This window comes from Amphibalanus amphitrite, unplaced genomic scaffold (genome assembly GCF_019059575.1).
Source record: "Amphibalanus amphitrite isolate SeventyFive unplaced genomic scaffold, NRLGWU_Aamphi_draft 000037F_arrow, whole genome shotgun sequence".
Classification (NCBI taxonomy): Eukaryota; Metazoa; Arthropoda; class Thecostraca; order Balanomorpha; family Balanidae; genus Amphibalanus; species Amphibalanus amphitrite.
The window spans coordinates 577,698-596,807 of record NW_024881533.1 but is presented as its reverse complement, the minus strand read 5'-3'; the positions used below and the strand labels follow the sequence as shown (position 1 = coordinate 596,807).

The 19,110-nt window shown below is 48.6% G+C and overlaps 2 protein-coding genes across 5 annotated transcripts in view; both read right to left on the bottom strand.

The window, feature by feature from the left end:
* The window catches only part of LOC122372619 (cell surface glycoprotein 1-like), a 50,630-nt gene extending 47,666 nt beyond the window's left edge, over positions 1-2,964 (bottom strand). The window contains exon 1 of the mRNA XM_043350062.1: positions 2,744-2,964. Within this exon, the coding sequence (XP_043205997.1) occupies positions 2,744-2,842 (99 nt within the window). The 5' untranslated portion in view covers positions 2,843-2,964. The remainder of the gene's footprint in view (positions 1-2,743) is intronic.
* Positions 2,965-3,667: 703 nt separating this feature from the next.
* Positions 3,668-18,571, bottom strand: LOC122372606 (proteasome subunit beta type-4-like). Of its 4 annotated transcripts, none has more exons than XM_043350032.1 (3): positions 18,237-18,571; positions 4,815-4,928; positions 3,668-4,419 (listed from the first exon to the last, which is right to left on the bottom strand). In XM_043350032.1, exons 2-3 carry the CDS (start codon positions 4,917-4,919, stop codon positions 3,763-3,765), a joined length of 762 nt encoding a protein of 253 aa, XP_043205967.1. In that variant the 5' UTR covers positions 4,920-4,928; positions 18,237-18,571; the 3' UTR covers positions 3,668-3,762. The 4 variants fall into 4 exon arrangements, with proteins under 4 accessions (XP_043205967.1, XP_043205977.1, XP_043205985.1 ...); XM_043350042.1 differs by having other exon boundaries at positions 4,815-4,984; positions 18,237-18,540; XM_043350050.1 differs by lacking the exon at positions 18,237-18,571 and adding an exon at positions 14,783-15,038.
* Positions 18,572-19,110: the final 539 nt, after the last annotated feature.

The window sequence follows — 19,110 nt, the reverse complement described above, 5'->3', positions numbered from 1 at the left end:
TGGCGACCTGCCTCTGACCTGAATTAAAACGGCCCTGTTACCCTCAAGCTTGATAACGTTTGACAATGCAAGACCATTCATGCGTCGCGTATTGCCTGTCACTGTGCAGCACAGAAACCCGGTTGGAGGGGCCCAAATGGAAAATCATTCCCCCCCTCTCCGCCCCGAAGTGTCACTTAATCAGGTCACCACCACGGCCCGGGTTAGTGACGAATGACGATGTTCTGTGCCGACTTAATTGAGCTGAGATAAGTCAAGGTGATGGGCTGGGCAGCTCAAGGAACGGTATTTTCCGTGTCCGTCACACTTGTCAAAGCCTGAACACCAAATTCATCAACGTTAAGTGCGTTATCGTCGTGGATCTGAACGCCCAGTAACTGTGTCCACAAGGAAGTCCATAAAATAAACGGTAATTTGCATATCATTCGAAAACAGCCTTTTCAACTGGCTTTATTTAAAAGTATTATGTGCTTTTAATCCGCGCCCCACGGGGGGGCTATTCATAGCTCCCTCCCGTTTTTCTGCAATAACTTCCAAACCGCTTGACGTATCGACGCCAAACTTTCATTACCTTCGGCTACATCAATTTGACACCTTGTGTCAAAATTTGAACTTCGTAGCTACCATAGGTCGGCCGGAAATGACGTCAGAGTGACGTCATGTTCGGCCGATTTCGACGCAAAACATTGAACCACGGCAATCGCTCCCAAGAGCTCAGTTTTTAAGCTAGATCCAATTTCTTTGCATGAGAGGACTCAAAATAGACTGCGCTATCAAACTGCTATCTCGGATTTTCGACATTTTGAAAATTTTGAGAATTTGATATAATAAAATTCAAAATTTATGTTTTTACATTTTTTTCAAAAAGTTTTTGACTTTTCGAAAATACCGGAATATATGTGATAGAACGCATTATAATGACTAACTCTAGCAAGTTTTAGCTAAATATCTTCAAAAATGGCTAAGTTATACGCATTATTGCAAAAAATTCACAATTATTAATTTTTCAAATCAATTTTTCAGCCCGTATTTGACATCGTATGCCAATATAAATAGCACCATCGTGTTCCTGAGCTCAAACTGCATCCAATAGACACCTTTTTTGTTGAAAAATTTTAACTTCAGAATTTGACCTTTTTTGACCTGAAAGTGGCCTGACCTAAGCTAAATTCGACTCAAAATGACCTCGAATGACACAGACGACATCAAATTCGAAATCTTTGGCCTAAATGGACCATAAAGCATGTGTCACGTGACCGACGCATGATATAATATTTTCGTGACCTGTGATGACCTGACCTTGACCTGAAAATCAAAGTACAAGTTTGGTACCCCCAGGGTATCTAGAGCATCTGTTCACGAGTGTGTGAACCAAAAATGAGCCTGATCTGACTTGTAAGACGGCGGCCAGAGCCCAAAACGTGAACAAGCCAAAATGCTAATAATTTTTACTTTGACCTGACCTGTGACGTCATCGGTGACCTCGAGGTCAATGAAATTAGGTTTCGTTCGACAGTTTTTCCGGGGCTATCAGACGCCGTTTGAATTTTGACGATCGGCCCAGTAGTTTCGGAGTTAGGAGGGGGGGGGGCTATGAATAGCCCCCCCCCCCCCCCCAGTATATGCGTGTTATACGCAGACCCCAGTGGGGCGCGGGTTAAACAATCCGTCTATGTTTGAAAGCATGTTGTGTTTTGAACAGTCTATGTGCACAACAGACACAGAGCGATCGTCGACAACGAGACACTCAGCCAACTCCTGCCCTGTAGTATAATGTGGCCAGAGTTGGCCTACGTTACGTTATTTTGAAGTTTTCGGTAACCCGTAGCTGTCAGTACCGTTTCGTAGCGTAGTTGGGATGTTTCGGTAGCGTAGTATCGAAAATAATAGGATAACGTAGGAACTACGAAATGGATTCCGTAGCAATTACAGGTCAGCTGTATTTGTATAAGGTACATAATTTTTTCAGTTTACTCATATCGTCACCAGACCTCCGGCCGTTTACAAGGATGTGAGACGCATGCTATATGAATACCACTGAGTCTTTCTTCCGGCCGGACCGACACCGGGGATTTCCCACTGGGGAGTCCCAGGGAATTCCCTGTCGGAAGTCCAGCGCATCTAGCGAGTAGCGCGTAGGCACCGCCGCACCGACGATGCTGAAAAGCCGGCGATCATTGTGCGCAGTATTTGGCTTACTAGAGACTAACCGTTTCCACTGGGTAGTGGATGATGACATATTGCATAACGTAGTACGATAAAATAATTTGCTGCGTTAATTAACAAATACCGTAATTCAGTAACGTAGCAATATATAACGTATCGTAATTCGGTATCGTAGTTTTGGCCAAAAAAGCAAACGTAGCGTAACGTAGTGCGTAACGTAGCGTAGCGCAGGCCAACTCTGAATGTGGCAGATCCATTTGACTGGGGACTGTGGTCACCGATCCACGCGCACTCGGGGAAGGCTAGGGACACTCAGTGAGGGCCAGTAACGCTCCGGAAGGATCTCGGGGACTCAGGTGAGGCTTCAAGACACTCGGGTAAGGAGAAAGGACACTCGCGTAAGCACCGTTGACACCATACGAGCTCTGTGGCCATCCTGTCTACAGACAATTCCATACATCCGGTCCAACACGCGTCAATGGACACAGCAGTCCCCTCCCTGAGGTGGCTGACCGGCTCAACGCTGACCTAGCGGCGCACGGCGGCGGTGGCGGCGCGGCGCTAACGGCGCACTCACCGGCGAGTAGGCGGTCGGCGACGAGTAGCTGCTGGTCGAGTAAGAGCCGCCGCGCGGCCCCGACGTCTCGCGCGTCACCTTATAGCTGTAGCTGGACATGGCGAGGGCGGCTGACCGGCGAGAGCAGCGACACAGCCTCCACCTGATGTCCGACCGTCGACTGCGGGTGGCCCGCTGAGCCCGCTCCGCCGCCGCCGCCGCCGCCCAGAATAGCCGCCGAACGGGCGGGGGCGGCAGGTGGCGCCGCCCCCGCCCTGACTCACCGCCCGCCGGCCGCTATTCCCGGATCTGCTCGTGCTCGACACGCAGAAGAAACGGACCACTGGAGGAGAGGGGGTGGATACGGCGGGGAACCAGACTATGGACCGATCGGCTAGCAGCAGCCCAGGGGGATGATAGCGGAAACTAGGCCGCCACTAGGACCAAACTCTACGCAGATCCACAGAGCTGTTAGCTGGGCAGTGGGCACCGTTTGACGCTTTGTAACATCATCTTACGTGAATGCCTCAAACCAGACTGCAGTTCATTCTGATACCCGTCATCGGTCATTTGCCGTTTTCGGGAAGGATGAAATGACGCGCGCTCCCGCGCAGGGCGCCGTTCCCGGAACGGCGTCCGGTGGGGACCCTCCCCGCTCCGCCAGCTACCTGTCATCGGCCGGCGACCATCCAACTGAGACCGCTCATTACGCCCGCGCACGCCGCTGGCAGCCCCATTTTACACTCTGTTCAGAGTCGCTCCGTCTTGGCCGCCAGAATCTCCCGACAGCGGCGACCGACGCGTGACCTTCCCTGCCCGACTGATTCCGAGCAGAGCTTCTGCCGGCGCCAGCGGTGCTCCTTAGCAAAAACGCGACAGCGCCCGCTGCGACTATTCTCATCTGTGTTCAGTGTCTGTTTGCCAAAATCCAATGTCACACAACACTCTGGGTGAAATAGCAGTGTATTGAATCAGAGAAACATGGACCATCGTGGCGCCCCACAGACCCGACCCCGTGTCCCAGCTGTCCCGCCGGCCGCCTACGCGTGCTCCTTGCTGAAGTGCGCCACCTCCCAGTCGCCCTTCACCTCCAGGTCGTCCTCGATCTTGATGCTACCCGCCTTCAGAGTGGCGATCTGGAATTTGGAGAAGGCGCGGCAGTCGCGGTAGTAGCACACGGTCATACACCGGATCAGCAGCTCCCGGGCGGCCTCCTCCGAGAGCGGCGGCTGGCCCTCCATCTTCTCGCGCAGCAGCGGCGTGGCCAGGTGGCCGCCCATCCCGGAGACGATCTGCGGCGCCGTGTACGCCGTGCCCAGCTTGTCCACGAAGCCCAGGAAGGGCTTACCGTCGTCGTCCAGGCCGCCCACCACGAATGTGGTCCACAGCGGGTCGAAGCGCGAGCGCCGGTTGTACAGAACGCGCGTCAGCCAGCAGTGGAGTGCCGGCGCGCGCGTCACGATCCCGTCGTCCAGGCACTCCTCGTCGATCATCTTTTGGTCGATGATGTCGCGCAGGAACTGGAAGTCGGCGTAGTCGCCGGTGCAGCCCAGGATGACGTGGTCGTTGACGCGCATCAGCCGCCCGATGTTCTGGTAGCGCGCCAGGGAGCCGTAGGAGCCGAGCTTGTCGGCGGCAATCATCACACCGCCGTCGAACTGCAGTCCGATCACAGACGTACCCGTGGTGATGGGCGCCTGCCGAAACGGAACGGAACGGGTGTCCCTGGTAAATGCCATTTATAAAGGGATGAAAGCAATCAGCCAGCTCCATAGCCGGCTTATTTAGTTAAGCATCGAAATAACAATGATCGTTTTAGCCTTGTTGCCAGTCGGCCAGATCGAAATAGGTAACTATAATTTTCTGACCAGTTTCGTCCCGTCGGCTACGCTAGCCGACTATCATCATTTGCACGAATCCATTGATAACCTTACATTCCACGATGAATTCATAAAAAGTCTAGGAACAGCGCGAAGCCCAGAGCCACCGGGCGGGAAACTGCGGGCCGATATCGAAGGACCGCCCGACCCACACGGTGAAGCGGTGATGACCCCGGGTATAGTGTCGGCCTGACAGGGCCAGCCGAACTCACCTGAGACCGGGTGTTGGGCAGCTGACGCGGCTGCACATTCGGGCCCGTATACCGGTACTTGGACGGGTCGAACGGCTGGCTGGCCTGCAGCGGCATCAGATCCATCGTGCTGGTCTGGGGCGAAACGGGTACGCTGGGTCAGCAGTGATCGTTTGTGCAACTATGACGGCCTGTAAATACAGAGCGCCGGATTAATGGGCCACATAGCATTGGGCAAATTTGAGAAATGAGAACCGCATCTAGCAGCTAATTGGTATAAAGTAAGCTCACGCCGTGGCTCGCGCGGGGTGTAATTAAGCCAATACCTAGTTAGTCATTCCCTTCAGGCTTTTCGCAAACACCTTTAAAAAATAACGGCCTCATCTCACATTTTTGCACGTTAAAAATGTCACCCCTGTCCCTTAGCTCAGGTAACCAGGGCCAAGTTGAGTGATCTCATCCCAAGAAAAGTCAGTGTTCACCTTGACTACACAGACAGCGATTGCTTAGAAACTTACAACTAAACATAAGGAAGTGTGATAGGATGAGTATTACGTGCATCTCATATTTTGCATCGAAGACCGATAGACAGGCTCATTTTGAGACCTCTCCATTATGTCAATGTCAGAAAATCAAACTGTGCCTCTTTGGGATTAACCCGGCAGGCGGTGAGCCTCCAAGCCACCTTCCGCGCGGTGGGGGGGGGGGGATTTTTTGCCCCCCCCCCCTAATCTCCGAAAGTACTGAACGGATCCAGAAAATTCAAACGACGTTCGATAGCCCTGTCAAATTTGTCAAGGGAAACCAAATTTCATTGACCTCGGAGTCACCGATGACGTCACAGGTCAGGTCAAAGATAAACAAAATGTTTCACCGTTCACGGGTCTTCTAGGGAAAGCGCTAAACACAGAGTAAAACGCATTTTGTCGAAAATCAGCGATAGGGCGTCAGTTATATGTTGCTATTAGAGGTCACTGGTCATACCAGGTCAGGTCACAGGTCAGGTCACCAAGGGTCACCACATGAACCCAACTTTACTAAAGTTGTGCGATGCATGTTTTATGGCTAATTTTTCATTTCCAACTCAATGGTGTTGGCTATAAGACCAGCAGGTACGGTTTAGGTCACTTTCTCGTGGAGGTCAGGTCAAGGTCCCGTAGCTCAGTTGGTAGAGCGTTGGACTCCGCGTGGTGAGAGCACGCGTTCCCGGTTATAACAGTCCGGGTTCGATGCGCGACTGGCGCTCGACATTTATGGGCCTCCTGACAGGTATGGCTGCGGTTGGTGGCAGGCCGTAGCCAGGCGAAGTCAGTGAGGGGACCGGCCGTGCGCGGCTATGTGCGCACGTTAAACTTTGGACTCTAAATTCTGCCATAGAACCGGAATTGCGCGATCGGAGGGTAGAGGGCAGGGTCACCGCAACAAGCTTCGCTTAGCGGTGGTTCTGTCCTTGTGAATCCTTCCTATCAAAAGGTTCGGACTAAATTTATAAAAAAAGGTCAGGTCAAAAAGGTCAAATTTCAAAGTTGTTAGTTTTGCATGAAATGGGTATAGATTCGATGCAGCTCGTCACGGGGAGTCAAATGGCGGTCTTTGTTTTGCGCTACGAGGTCTGGAATTGCTAAAAATTGAGCTTGAAAATTTGACGTCATCAATTTTGAACAGTTTTTTCGCTATAACTTGGCCAAAAAAAGAGGTATCGATCTCAAATTTGGTATGTAGATAGAAGGTGGTAGGGACTATCACATATATTCAGTTTTTTCGAAATTCAAAAAACTTTTTGGACTTTTTGGCGATTATACTCAAAAAATCTATTTTTTTTATTTTTGGGGTCAAAATCCAAAAATTTCAAAAATCAGAGATAGCAGTTTTGTAGCCCTCTTAATTCTACACATTTCATGTCGAAACAGTTTTCTGTTTCTCTTAAGCTGTAGGCCTGACAGCTCTTCCCGCGAAACCTTTTTTGGGGTCGAAAATGGCAGAAATGACGTCACTCTGACGTCATTAGCGGCCAACCTATCATAGCCTTTGTAAAAAAATATTGGTCACAATGTGCAATAGCTATTCACGGGAGGGTACTGAAAGTTTGGTGACGATTGGCGCAGCGGTTCTGGAGATATATCGAAAAAACTAGGGGGGTGGACAAAAAAATGCCCCCCCCCCCACCGCCTGGAAGGTTAAAGCATTTGCCCATACACTTAAAACATCGCTAATAAGACGCTTTTTTGAAAACTGAAGTGGAAAGTAATACGCGTGCCCCCCCCCCCCCCAAATTTCAACTCTAAGGTCATATGAGCCCAGGAAAGGTCACTGACAGTTATTCAGGCGATAACTTTTGACAGTAGCATATTGGAGACGAAAGCATCTCGGATGTGTACACTCGGGGGCAGATTGATGTTCTACAACTCTTTATCCACCGGGTTCCTATGGCTCAGCATTGGCAGCAGCCGCCTGGTACCGGTAGACTGTGCCGCTTCACTTACTTGTCAAGCGGCACAGCCTACCCACACCGTATGCCACCGGTCTGGGTCGGTGGCTGGAAGGCGATGTGGGCCGCCTGTGACGTCAGCGCAGCGGTGAGGGCCGAGCCCGGAGGCATGGCTCGGGTCGGCGCGGCGCGGCGGCTGGCGAGGGCTGGGGAGTGAGACGGGGTGGGAGCACGGACCATCGCGCGGCTGAGCGAGTGTAGTTAACTTTCGCGTCTCAAGGCGCCAATTATTCTACTTAACAATTGTGCTAAAGCAGTTGTTAAAATGTCCTATCCCCAAGACAGCGCCTATCATCATACTTGCCATGCACATTACGACACACTTAAACGTGGCATTGGGATTTGGGACAGCCGATAGAATTTATATCACACGTGCATCGAGTTGCGGATCTACATTGTTTTTAACAGATAAGTATTAAGGCCTTGATTGAGCTCATTGGTGTCTATTATTTCGCACAGCAATCGTCCAGAGACGTGGGAACTGGGGTTTTTGGATAGCGCGGCGTCCCAACTTTAAGCAACTCGTTCCTCTAATGTGTGGTCGCAGCCACCAATAGCAAACCGTTCCATCTAGGAACAAATAAGTCGCGCACCTGGGACGGTTCGAACCGGGTTTCTCCAACCGGTCACCCTACGAAGCTAGCGTCTATCCACCGAGCTGCCGAAACCAGCGACCACCCGCCGCGGTCAAACGCGATCAAATGTCACAATACTGTCATTGGCGGTCAGCGGGTCAATCTCATTTTGTTTTGTGCAGATGGAGACCATTCTCGGTAGCTCAGTGGATGGACGCTCGTGTCGTGAATTGACCGGTGGGAGAAGCCCGGCTCGAACCCCCTGAGTGGCCGACTTTTTGGCTCCTAGTTGGAACGGTTTGCTATTGGGGGCTGCGACCACATATTAGAGCAACAGTAATAATCGCTTTAAATTGGGGCGTTGGCTGCGGCACTACTCATAACCCCCAGTTCCCACGTCTCTGGACGATTGCCGTGCGAAGCAATAGACACCAATCTGCTCAACAAGGCCTTAATACTAATATGCTATACAAAATATAGCTCCGCACCTCGATGCACGAGTGACATAAGTTCTATCGGCTGTCCCATTGCCACGCTTAACCCGCGCCCCGCTGGGCTATTCAGCCATACGCGCCCTGCTGGGGGGGGGGGCAGATTCTGCCCCCCCTGTCTAACTTCCGAACCGATGCACAGTGTGGCCGAACACCAGTTTAGCGCGAATTTAATCCCAGCGCCGCTCGGACCCACTGAAAATGGTTCTCTGGTTCCAAAACTGACATTTACCCCTCGCCGGACCTATTGGTTTTCAAAATACGCGCCGGCCGAAGGGGGGGGGGGGTACGACCCCCGTCGCTGTTTCGCCCCTGATGAAGCTAAAGCCTCGCGGAAAAAAACGAGCGTGTGTGCCGTTACGAGACGCAGCAACTGGTATCCGATTTTAAGGTCTCAGGTTAACCTGTGACCTCTGAGCTCAGGTCAAGTGGCCCAAGGCACGGATTCGTTTTTTATTAATAACTTCGCGAAAAAATGCCGCAGAGCCGCAATTTTGGCATCATCGTGTTCGCCTCGCTCAGGTGCGCCGAATGGTATACTTTTTGTTCGGTTGAAGTCAACTTAAGGTGTTACCCTCGGGTCAAGGTCAGGTTAGAGCCCCCCAGATCACGAAGTTGGTCAAAGGAGGTCATGTTGCATATCATTCGTTTCGGCAGGTCTTCCTGAGTCCATTGGTGGCCTTCCCGACTCGCTAGCTCAATTTGATCGGGAGTTATTGACGAAAAACTCTTATTACCCTAGTGACGTCATAAATGACGTCACGTAAGGCCAATAATGCAAAAGTGAAGCATCGGACCTTGCAAGGAGTGCATGAAATCACGATTCCGTGTGCTTGAGATAGTTAATTAGGCTGGAGCCTGTTCGGCCGCGCCGCCCCCGACCTTGGTCAGGTCACGCCGTGCGGCCGACTAGACATGTTCAAAGCTTAATTGACGGCAAATAGGCAAAAAGTGGCAGCTTAAACTTGCTCGCTTATGTTCAGAAATGTGCGGAGAGTTCAGCCATGCCCTATTCGTCATATCCATTTTTATCCATTTTGACATTTTCCAACTTCTTTATGAAATACTATCGTGAGAACGATACACATGCAGGGCTCCTGTTCTAACGCATTAAATTCAGAAACCATTCATTGAAAAGCTACCGTGATAGCAGAAACAGCTTCATCATGAATTGTGCTATCCGGTGATATGCTATTTTCTCATATATCTTCTCGAAGCTTCCGTAAAATTTACATTGAAAACTGGACATATTTCTCAGTACCATAGCCCGATTTCAGGAACCGGAGCGTGGGTCTACTTTCGGCAGGGATATAAGTCCTCAAATGATAAATTGGCTTAAAAATAAGGTTCTATCCGATAGCCTCGGACAATTTCCTACCCATTGATAGGTATAAATAACAGTTAATCGAAAGTCGGGTTTTTGATTAAATTCGCGCTAATCTGGTATTCGGCAAGACCGTGCGATGGTCGTAGAAAGACGGGGAAAACGGCAATCGAAAGCTCTCAACAAGGCGGATCTAAAGAGCCCAAATTTTTTTGCTTAAGTAGGTCAGAGGTCAGGTCAAGGTCAGGTCAAGGGTACAAAATGCAAGCTTCTACAGTATCGGCCTTGCACCGTAGTTGCCGAAGAATGGACTGAGACTGATTGCCCAAAACGTGTTCTTAGACTACCAAGACAATATTCGTTGCATACAATGTCATTCAAAGGTCAAGGTCAAGGTCAGGTCAGGTCAGGTCAGGTCACCAAAAACAAAATATAGAAAAGGGCATGTGCGACACATGTTTTATGGGTCATTTTACTCATAGAATTCAATAGGCACACTCAATAAGTGATATGGACCACCTCTGGATGAATTTCAGGTCGAGGTCAGGTCAAGGTCAGGTCAAGTGGGGTCAAATTTTGAAGTTGGTTGTTAAGGCCTAAAAAGGTGTCTATCTGATGCAGTTTTTCACGGCGAATCGAATGGTGCTATTTTTGTTTCCGTACGAGGTCTAGAACTTCCAAAAATATCATTTTTCAAAAAATTTGTGTGTCGTGACGTCATAAAATTTTGAATAACTCCCACATTTTTGAACCGATTCTTCTAAAAATTGGTATGTAGGTGCACATAGACCACTTCTCTGACATATATTCCGGTTTTTCCGATGCACTCAAAATTTTGGATTTTATAATTATTTTCCCAAAAAAGTCAGTTTTTTGAAAAAATTTAGGCCAAAATCCAAAATTTTCAAAAAACCGAGATAGCCATTTGATAGACAAAGTAGAATCACGTATAACCTTTTTTGTTACGTCTTGATTCCTTTAAAAATGAAGATGTTAGCGGCGTTTGAAATTTTGCCGTTTTTGAGGCGAAAATGGCGAACACGACGTCACTAAAACGTCAATTTCTCAAAAAATTTCCGACGGATTTCGCTCAAATTTTCAGGGAACGTGTCAAATTAATGTATGATAAGGTACTGAAAGTTTGACGTCGCTGGCGTAACGCGTTTAGAAGTTATTGGCGAAAAACGGGAGGGGGGGGGGCAGATTCTGCCCCCCCCCCCAGCGGGGCGCGGGTTAAGTGTGTCGTAATGTGCATTGCAAGTATGATGATAGGCGCTGTCTTGGGGATAGGACACTTTAACAACTGCTTTAGCACAATTGTTAGGTAGAATAATTGGCGCCTTGAGACGCGAAAGTTAACTACACTTGCTCAACCGCGCGATGTCCGTGCTCCCACCCCACCTCACTCCCCAGCCCTCGCCAGCCGCCGCGCCGCGCCGACCCGAGCCATGCCTCCGGGCTCGGCCCTCACCGCTGCGCTGACGTCACAGGCGGCCCACATCACCTTCCAGCCACCGACCCAGACCGGTGTCATACGGGTGGGTAGGCTGTGCCGCTTGACAAGTAAGTGAAGCGGCACAGTCTACCGGTACCAGGCGGCTGCTGCCAATGCTGAGCTGAGCCATAGGAACCCGGTGGATAAAGAGTTGTAGAACATCAATCTGCCCCCGAGTGTACATCCAGCCATATAGAGCAACCAGATTACGTCATGGCACTGTTTGAGTTTTCAATTTGTCCTTTACAGGTCAAGGTAGCTGCTGCGTCTGGGCCCTGGGACTAGTCCAATGGGGACCCCCGGCTGGCCTCTGACATGCATACAGACAGCACACACACACACTGACGGAAACGGGCCGCCAGAAAAAAGGCCAGCAGATGGAGCCGGGGGATAGAGCGACAAAGCCGGCCGGGGCCCGGGGGTCGCCTCGCCGGCGCACGTCATAGCTCAATCAGGGCGGTGATTTCAGAGGAGGACCGGCGGTCGGACCGCTGCCGCCCGACGGCAGCCTGGCAACCGTCCAGCGCCGCCCCGGAGCGCCGGCTATCTATAGACAGCGGACCGACCGGCGAATCGGTCACCGACACCGACACTGACACCGTCCGTCACTGCTGACACTGACACCGTCCATCACTGCTGACACCGTCCGTCACTGCTAACACTGACACTGACACCGTCCATCACTGCTAACACCGACACTGACACCGTCCGTCACTGCTGACACTGACACCGTCCGTCACTGCTGACACTGACACCGTATGACACTGCTGACACTGACACTGACACCGTCCATCACTGTTGACACCGTCCGTCACTGCTAACACTGACACTGACACCGTCCATCACTGCTGACACCGACACTGACACCGTCCGTCACTGCTGACACTGACACCGTCCGTCACTGCTGACACTGAAACTGACACCGTCCGCCACTGCTGACACTGACACCGACACCGTCCGTCCTTCTGACATTGACACTGACACCGTCCAACACCGCTGACACTGACACCAAATCTGACACCATCTGTCATAACTGACACTGAAACCGCCCATCACCGCCGACACTGACACCGACACCGTCCGTCACTGCTGACACCGTCCGTCACTGCTAACACTGACACTGACACCGTCCATCACTACTGACACCGACACTGACACCGTCCGTCACTGCTGGCAACGACACTGACTAGTGATGTCAATCGGTTACCGAAAATTTCGGTTACCGAAAAGATATGCTGACCGATTCGGTAATCGGTCGGTCAGGCCCCCCAAAAATCGGACACTTTCGGTCACCCTGCCAGTGAAACCATTTTCAAAAAGAGAAAGTATTCCATTTTTGCCTAGTTAAAATGAAATTTATTGGGATGTTAATGATAAAGAGTTGCAAAATTTCCCCCAAAAGCTACAAGAGATGCCACATTTTGGCAACTTCAGTACCCATCCTGATCCCACCCAGCAGGCAGCAGCCACCCATTGTGCAACCACAACTACAAGCAGGCTGATTTTGACTCAGTTGGCCCCACAAATACACACATTTTCGAAACTCAATTCCAGTCTAACTGTTAAGATATCACCTGTAATCAAAGAAGTATTGCATACAAAAATCATTATACAGTGATCGAAAATGCAAGGACAAAAAGAACTTGAATTACTGAAATGTGTTTCTGAAGACTGGACAGTTAGCACTTAGCACTAAGCACTTAGCAGTGATCACATTTCAATTTACATTTCACAGGTGTTCTACTATTCCACATTCTCCTTAAATATTGCAGGTACCAACCAAATGTTTGAAATCTAGATGACCACAACATAAAAACATAGGAATCTTGATAAAAACTAGAGGGCTATGTCCGCCTTCTGGAATCTTCCACATCATCTCCAAACACAAGGGATTTTGAAACAGATGCGCCATAACAGCGACTTTAAACCAGCTGATTAAGTTGCTGCAAAAAAAGGTTTTGGATTGTTACATGCTGCCTCGTGAATGATTTTATTGATGTAAATGGTCCAACACGATTTTGATTTGAAGTCTAATGAAATCAACATTGTAAGTGTAATTCACTACAAGAAAATTAGTTTCACTTCAATAATTCAACCAAAAGGGCATATAAATAAATATTACGTCATCGCCTTACATCCTTTAGTTAGGGAAGAGAGGATCTTAAAAGTCAATCCTTGGTTCTACTTGGGTTCTACTGGGTTCTACTATTATTTTGCGCCACTTTGCATTAATTTTGTCTGCATATTGTGTTTTCTTGTAAAGATAAGACAAAGTGCCAGTTTAATGAATTTTCATTTCGTTTTTGGGACGAAATTCAGGCTCAGAGCTACCTAATACCTGCCTTTTCAGCTGGATTTTCAGTGTCAAATTCTTCGTAGAGTATCTCAGACCACATCTCAAGACTCAAGGCCAGTTTCCAAGCAGTGTTGATGTGTTTTGTGGTGTTTTGATTCTGCCTTTTCTCCTAGGGAATGTTGTCATACCTATTACCAACCATTGGACTTACTAATTGATCGTGCTTTTGCAACATAATGAGTATTCTTCCTTACATAGACCACAGCAGATTCTTGACAATTCTAATTAACCAAATCTGTGAAATGCTGAGGTCCATGTGTTCCTAGTCTACCCTTAGCAATGTAAATTCTACCACAAAATGTATTTTGCAGTGGCTAGGAATTGACTGAATTTGGACTGAAATGCCATTTCCCATTATTTTCCATCAGAATTTACCAATTATTTTAATTTTGGGGTAGAGTAACAGCAAATAGAATTTCGGTCAAATTTCGGTCAAATTTTGGCTTGGGATGTTATCGGTCGGTATTCGGTCGGAAATTTTTCCCAAATTTTGATTTCGGTCGGTATCGGTCAGACATTTTTTGGAAAATGACACCACTAACACTGACACCGTCCACCACTGCTGACACTGACACCGTCCGCCACTGCTGACACTGACATCGTCCGCCACTGCTGACACTGACACCATCCGCCACTGCTGACAATGACACCGTCCGCCACTGCTGACACTGACACCGTCCGTCACTGCTGACAACGACACTGACACCGTCCGCCACTGCTGACAACGACACTGACACCGTCCGCCACTGCTGACACTAGACACCATCCGTCACCGCTAACACAGATACTGACATTGACACCATCCGTCACTGCTGACATTGACATCGAATGACAACATCCGTCACCGCTAACACGGATACTGACACTGACACCATCCGTCACTGCTGACACTGACATCAAATGACACCATCCGTCATAACTGACACAGACACCGACACCCTTCGTCCCCAACGACACCGACAATGACACCATCCGCCACCGCTGAAACTGACACTGACAGACATCATCATTCACTGCTGCCAATGACACTGACACCATCCGTCACTGCCCGTTGCCCTATAGTAACTGCCTGCTATTGCTGTTGTTATCAAATCCCACGGAAAGTGGCCTTATCAAAAATATAAAGGTTTTTGGTAATGGGTAATTTACAGAAGGCAGGACAGAATGACATTTCACCACTTATCATCATTTGCAACTTTTATAACAGTATACCTACATCCAAAATCGCAACACTTTGAGATTCATCACATAAAACCTCACCGGAATATTGCCCAGATACCCCTGTTTTCACCCCATTCAGACAGTTCTGGATGGTCTAGATTCCAGCCGCCGCACTGGCAGAGTGCCACAGGCTGTTCGGTTCCAGCGGCGCGACCGCGTCAGCTCGCGGGGTTCACCGCTGAGTCACAGAAACGCCGCGGCGGCGGCAGATATGACACACGGGGCCAGACCGATAGAACAGGGCGGCGCCACACCAGACCAAATCGTGACGAACACACTTCGCTGGAAGGATCTCGAAATTGGAGCAATAGAAAATCACAGCACACACCGTCGCCGAACTAGTCCGAGCATCCCCGTGTTTCTTTCCAATAGGTAGGCATTTGTATAGGACACAAAATAAATTATTATCAACTTCTTTCAAATATATCAGCTGGTGATCAAAGTTACCATGTGAAACTTGATATAAGATTGTTGTCATTTTACCAATTTATAGTGAGCCTCACGAATAGCGTCTTAAAAAAATGCACCGCTAGCTAGTGGACGATAGTAGGGGAGAGTGGGGTAATTTGGCCGCTTTTTTTAGAAAACGATGTAACTAAAAATCGACAACACATTTCTGCATTTTCTCAACGCTGACAGGTGTGGCATACATTTTACTTTCTTGGACAGTTAACTTGAAATGATAGGTTAACTACTTATATTGAAATTGTGACGTATTACAAAGGTCTGCAAAGCGGCCAAATTGCCCCACTAGCAGGGTTATTTGGCCGGGGGCGTGGGGCAATTTGGCCGGTGTTAGTTTGAGGCCCTGATTTTTGTTATAGGCGAGTCAGCTTCACATTCAGCAATGACGTGTGTCCTACGACGCATTTGAAGCATTTTGGAGGTTGACTTAGCCGTGACAGGGGTCGAAAATAGTCAAAATAACGGCTTTAGATGCGATGACAGTTTTTTACGAATAGCTTTTGAAGTAATCAAGCTCGGCCAAAACTAAAAGTACCATCGTAATTCTCTCGTCATTCCGCATCGAAACATGTATGTGTTGACCTCGAGAGGTCAAGGTCAAAGGCTGGCTTCAGGTCACGCTACCTCAGGTCGCTTGACCTCAAGGTTACGTGAGTCCAAGGTCATCATGTATATCATTCGATGCGCCTTGACGAGCTGAACACAATGAGACCATTTGCGCGGCTGTATCTTTTTTATGTAAGTATTTATTAGCAAAAAAGCGTTAGGTAACCTTTGATGACGTCACATGCCCTTACAGCTATCCAATAGGAAATATGGCATCAAGGTAGTCAAAGTTGGTCATGAATTATGTCCTTTATGGTATAATTGACCATGACAACTCGGCCGTCCCAGCATAGTGACTCTGAGCGCACCGGCCAAGTTGCCCCGCTAGTCCCGGCCAAATAACCCCACATTGCCATTCTGAAAATTTTTGTCTTTAAAGTCGTCATGGCTGTACAAAACTAGATGAAATTGCTCTTGGAACCGCTGAGCACCCTCAAAAATGGAGTTATAATGTTGGAATCCGTTAACAGCCCAAATACTACATGTTATACAAATTTTTAAATGGAAGTAAAAGTTATCATTTTCTAACGAAATTCACCTTTTATTAATTTTGAATAAAACTAAGAGGGGGAAAGTTTTGACATTTGTTCTCGAGTTAGTTCTGCCGATGACAAATGAATAGAGACTAAAGTTATTTCATTCACTTTTATCAGCTTTCGTACAGGTGGGGGCGGCCAATTTACACCACCGGCCAAATTACCCCACTCTCCCCTAGGTATAGGTTCCGGCAAAAATTTTATCCTCTTCCTACGACCACACTTCCCGGTTCCTAATCGTTGATACCCGTAAGAAATAACGGTTCTGGTTGCATCCTTGCATTGTACGGTCTTTGACCGCGAAACATGAAGTCGCGAACGAACCTCGGGTCATGGGTCACCGAGCTAAGGCCAGTTTCACACAGATTGTCCACCCGAACGACCGCGTCGCAAAATGAAGGTCTGAAATTTCCATCTCAAAGAGCTGAACCAGACAGTCGACATACTCCAGGCCAAAATGACACAGCACGCCACTGCTGATCAGTTGAGACATGTACACTAACCAGAAATGTAAAAGTGCAAAACCTACCGCTTAATCTCGCGAGACCTGTACCTAAACACTGACCGGGGTTCGTGCCTCGTGGGATAACAGTACGGCTGCTGGCAGCGTTCCTGATCGTTCCAGTTTGGGCAACGGGCATACGGCCGCCGTTTCGGCCGTGACAGTAGTCGCATTGAAAAAGGCGGCCGAGAAGAGGGGCCAGTTGGTGACAAAATTTGCAAAGCGGCTTACGTCCAACGGCTATCCCCTCTCCAGACAGGACCGTGAGACGCTATTGGAAGAGCCCTCTGAGGCTCATTACCTACAAGAGCCTCCAGCGGCTCAGTTCTAAGTGGTCAATGACAGGCCCACATGCTATTCATGCAGGACAACGCGTCAGCTCGTCGCTTTGCCAAGACCCAGCGGTGGTGCGAACCGAACTTGCCGGACTTCTGAAGGAAGGAGGTGTTAGCCGGCTACCACTCGGACCAAACCCTGATCGAGGAGCTTTGGGCTATCGTCCAGCAAGGCCTGGACAAACAGAAGCCGGCGGCCAGCCTCGGCGCCCTGCTGAAACAGCTCAAACAGGCATGGTCCCAAATTAAGCCGCCTGTGCTGCACAAACTGGTTGCCAGTATGCCAAATTGTGTTCATGCGTAAATCCCTGTTCGTGGGGAATATACTGAATGCTGAACAGAAACTCTGCCTCTCATCAAAGGTATAGCAGATGAGAGAGTACATTTTAGAGGACAAAACTTATGCCGGGCCCTGTATCATACGGAATGACATCTAGCGGCGACAGGGTCAACAACAGTTTTGTGCGAAAAAATCCTGCGGAGTGGAGATCGTCCATGGTGCGGTGGGGAAGAGTGCAGCGATGAGGGAACATTTTGTAATTGGTCAGATTATACATATACGAATATGCCTAATGCAGTGCCACGATTTGCAGTCTGGGGGTTAGGCTGAGTTAGTTGGTCATGATTCAAAGTATGCCAATTTAACGACATCTTGATATAGAGGCACTCAGCCAGTGCGGGGTGCGGTGCAGATTCTCCATGGACTATGGAGTGGTGTCAGAGGTGTGGAGTTTGCATGGAGCGGTGCACATCTTAAATAGTACCTACTGTGCTCAACCACAGTAGCGGCGGAACACCTTCAATTAAGGGGGGACACTGGGTCACACACATAGACCACAATAATTTGATCAATCAAATTTTACTTCTATGATGTACCTATCTGATTTGACTCAAAATAAATGGTCAAAATTTATTTTACCATTACTGTCCTTAGAGATAAAAAAATTCAAACCATACCAAGAACCACACTACAGTAAAGTCTTAGCATGCATAGCATCAGTAAAGTCTTATTACTGTACAGTAATAAGACACCTTGATCTCTTGCTTACCTGGGACTGATATAAAGGCTCTGCAGGTTATTAAATTCCCAAAGGAAAGTTAGGTTTCAGCGGCAGAAGCGATACTTTAAAAAAAAAAACTTCCGGGCAGCCCTAAACCTCGTGCGAACAACGGCAGCTCACACAAACGACACAAACAAGCACTGTATATAAATACAAACAATTACAAATCCCATCTTGCAAACCCCTTCCTACACAGGCTAACATATTCGAAGGGGAGTAAAGAAATGTGCCAGCTTTGTGTTGCCTAGCAACCCGGTAAACAGCCAAATTTTGTTAGCAACAATTGGCTTAAAAGTGCTGCGCACTCACAACTGAATATTACTGAACAGTCTCGCCCATGTTCACCTCGCGTTATTATTGTCACATCTGCGCATCTGATTTAGCATTTTGAGTAGGAGCAAGCCGATACTAAATAGAAACTGCGCGTCTATTTATTATACCATTTTAATATAGTTTTGTTTGTTACTTTTCTGGTCAATAACACTTGCAGAAAAAAGAATTTCCACATTTCTGTGAGTTAGATGCATTTTGTGCGGCTAGTAAAAGTGACGCATTTCATACTTTCGTGTTACAAAGAAGCCTCAAAAAGGCAAGCGTGCTAGTCTTATACGTCTTATACACCGCAAAGTGCAGAGGTGGAGTTCTCAGGGGGAAGGGGGGGGGGGTACACGAAAACGAATTATTGCTCTGTAAGTCAATGGTAATGCCTCCAGCCCGGCTTAATCTGCACGGCCTGGAACCCCCCACCCCCTTGAAATTTTGACAGATCTCCACCCCTGGCAAAGTGCCAATGACGATCTGGTCTTCATAGCGAAATACCCCTCCTCAACAGGTTCGAACATCATTAACCAAATTCAGACCC

What these genes read in the sequence shown, in the direction of transcription:
- LOC122372606 (XM_043350021.1), bottom strand. Translation starts at nt 13,042, where the DNA reads ATGATGTGGAAGATTCCAGAAGGCGGACATAGCCCTCTAGTTTTTATC. An exon ending in ATCTAGATTTCAAACATTTG is followed by an intron (nt 4,929 to 12,946) that starts GTTGGTACCTGC and finishes GTTTCGCCCCAG; the next exon opens with ACCAGCACGATGGATCTGAT. An exon ending in TGCCCAACACCCGGTCTCAG is followed by an intron (nt 4,420 to 4,814) that starts GTGAGTTCGGCT and finishes CCGTTTCGGCAG; the next exon opens with GCGCCCATCACCACGGGTAC.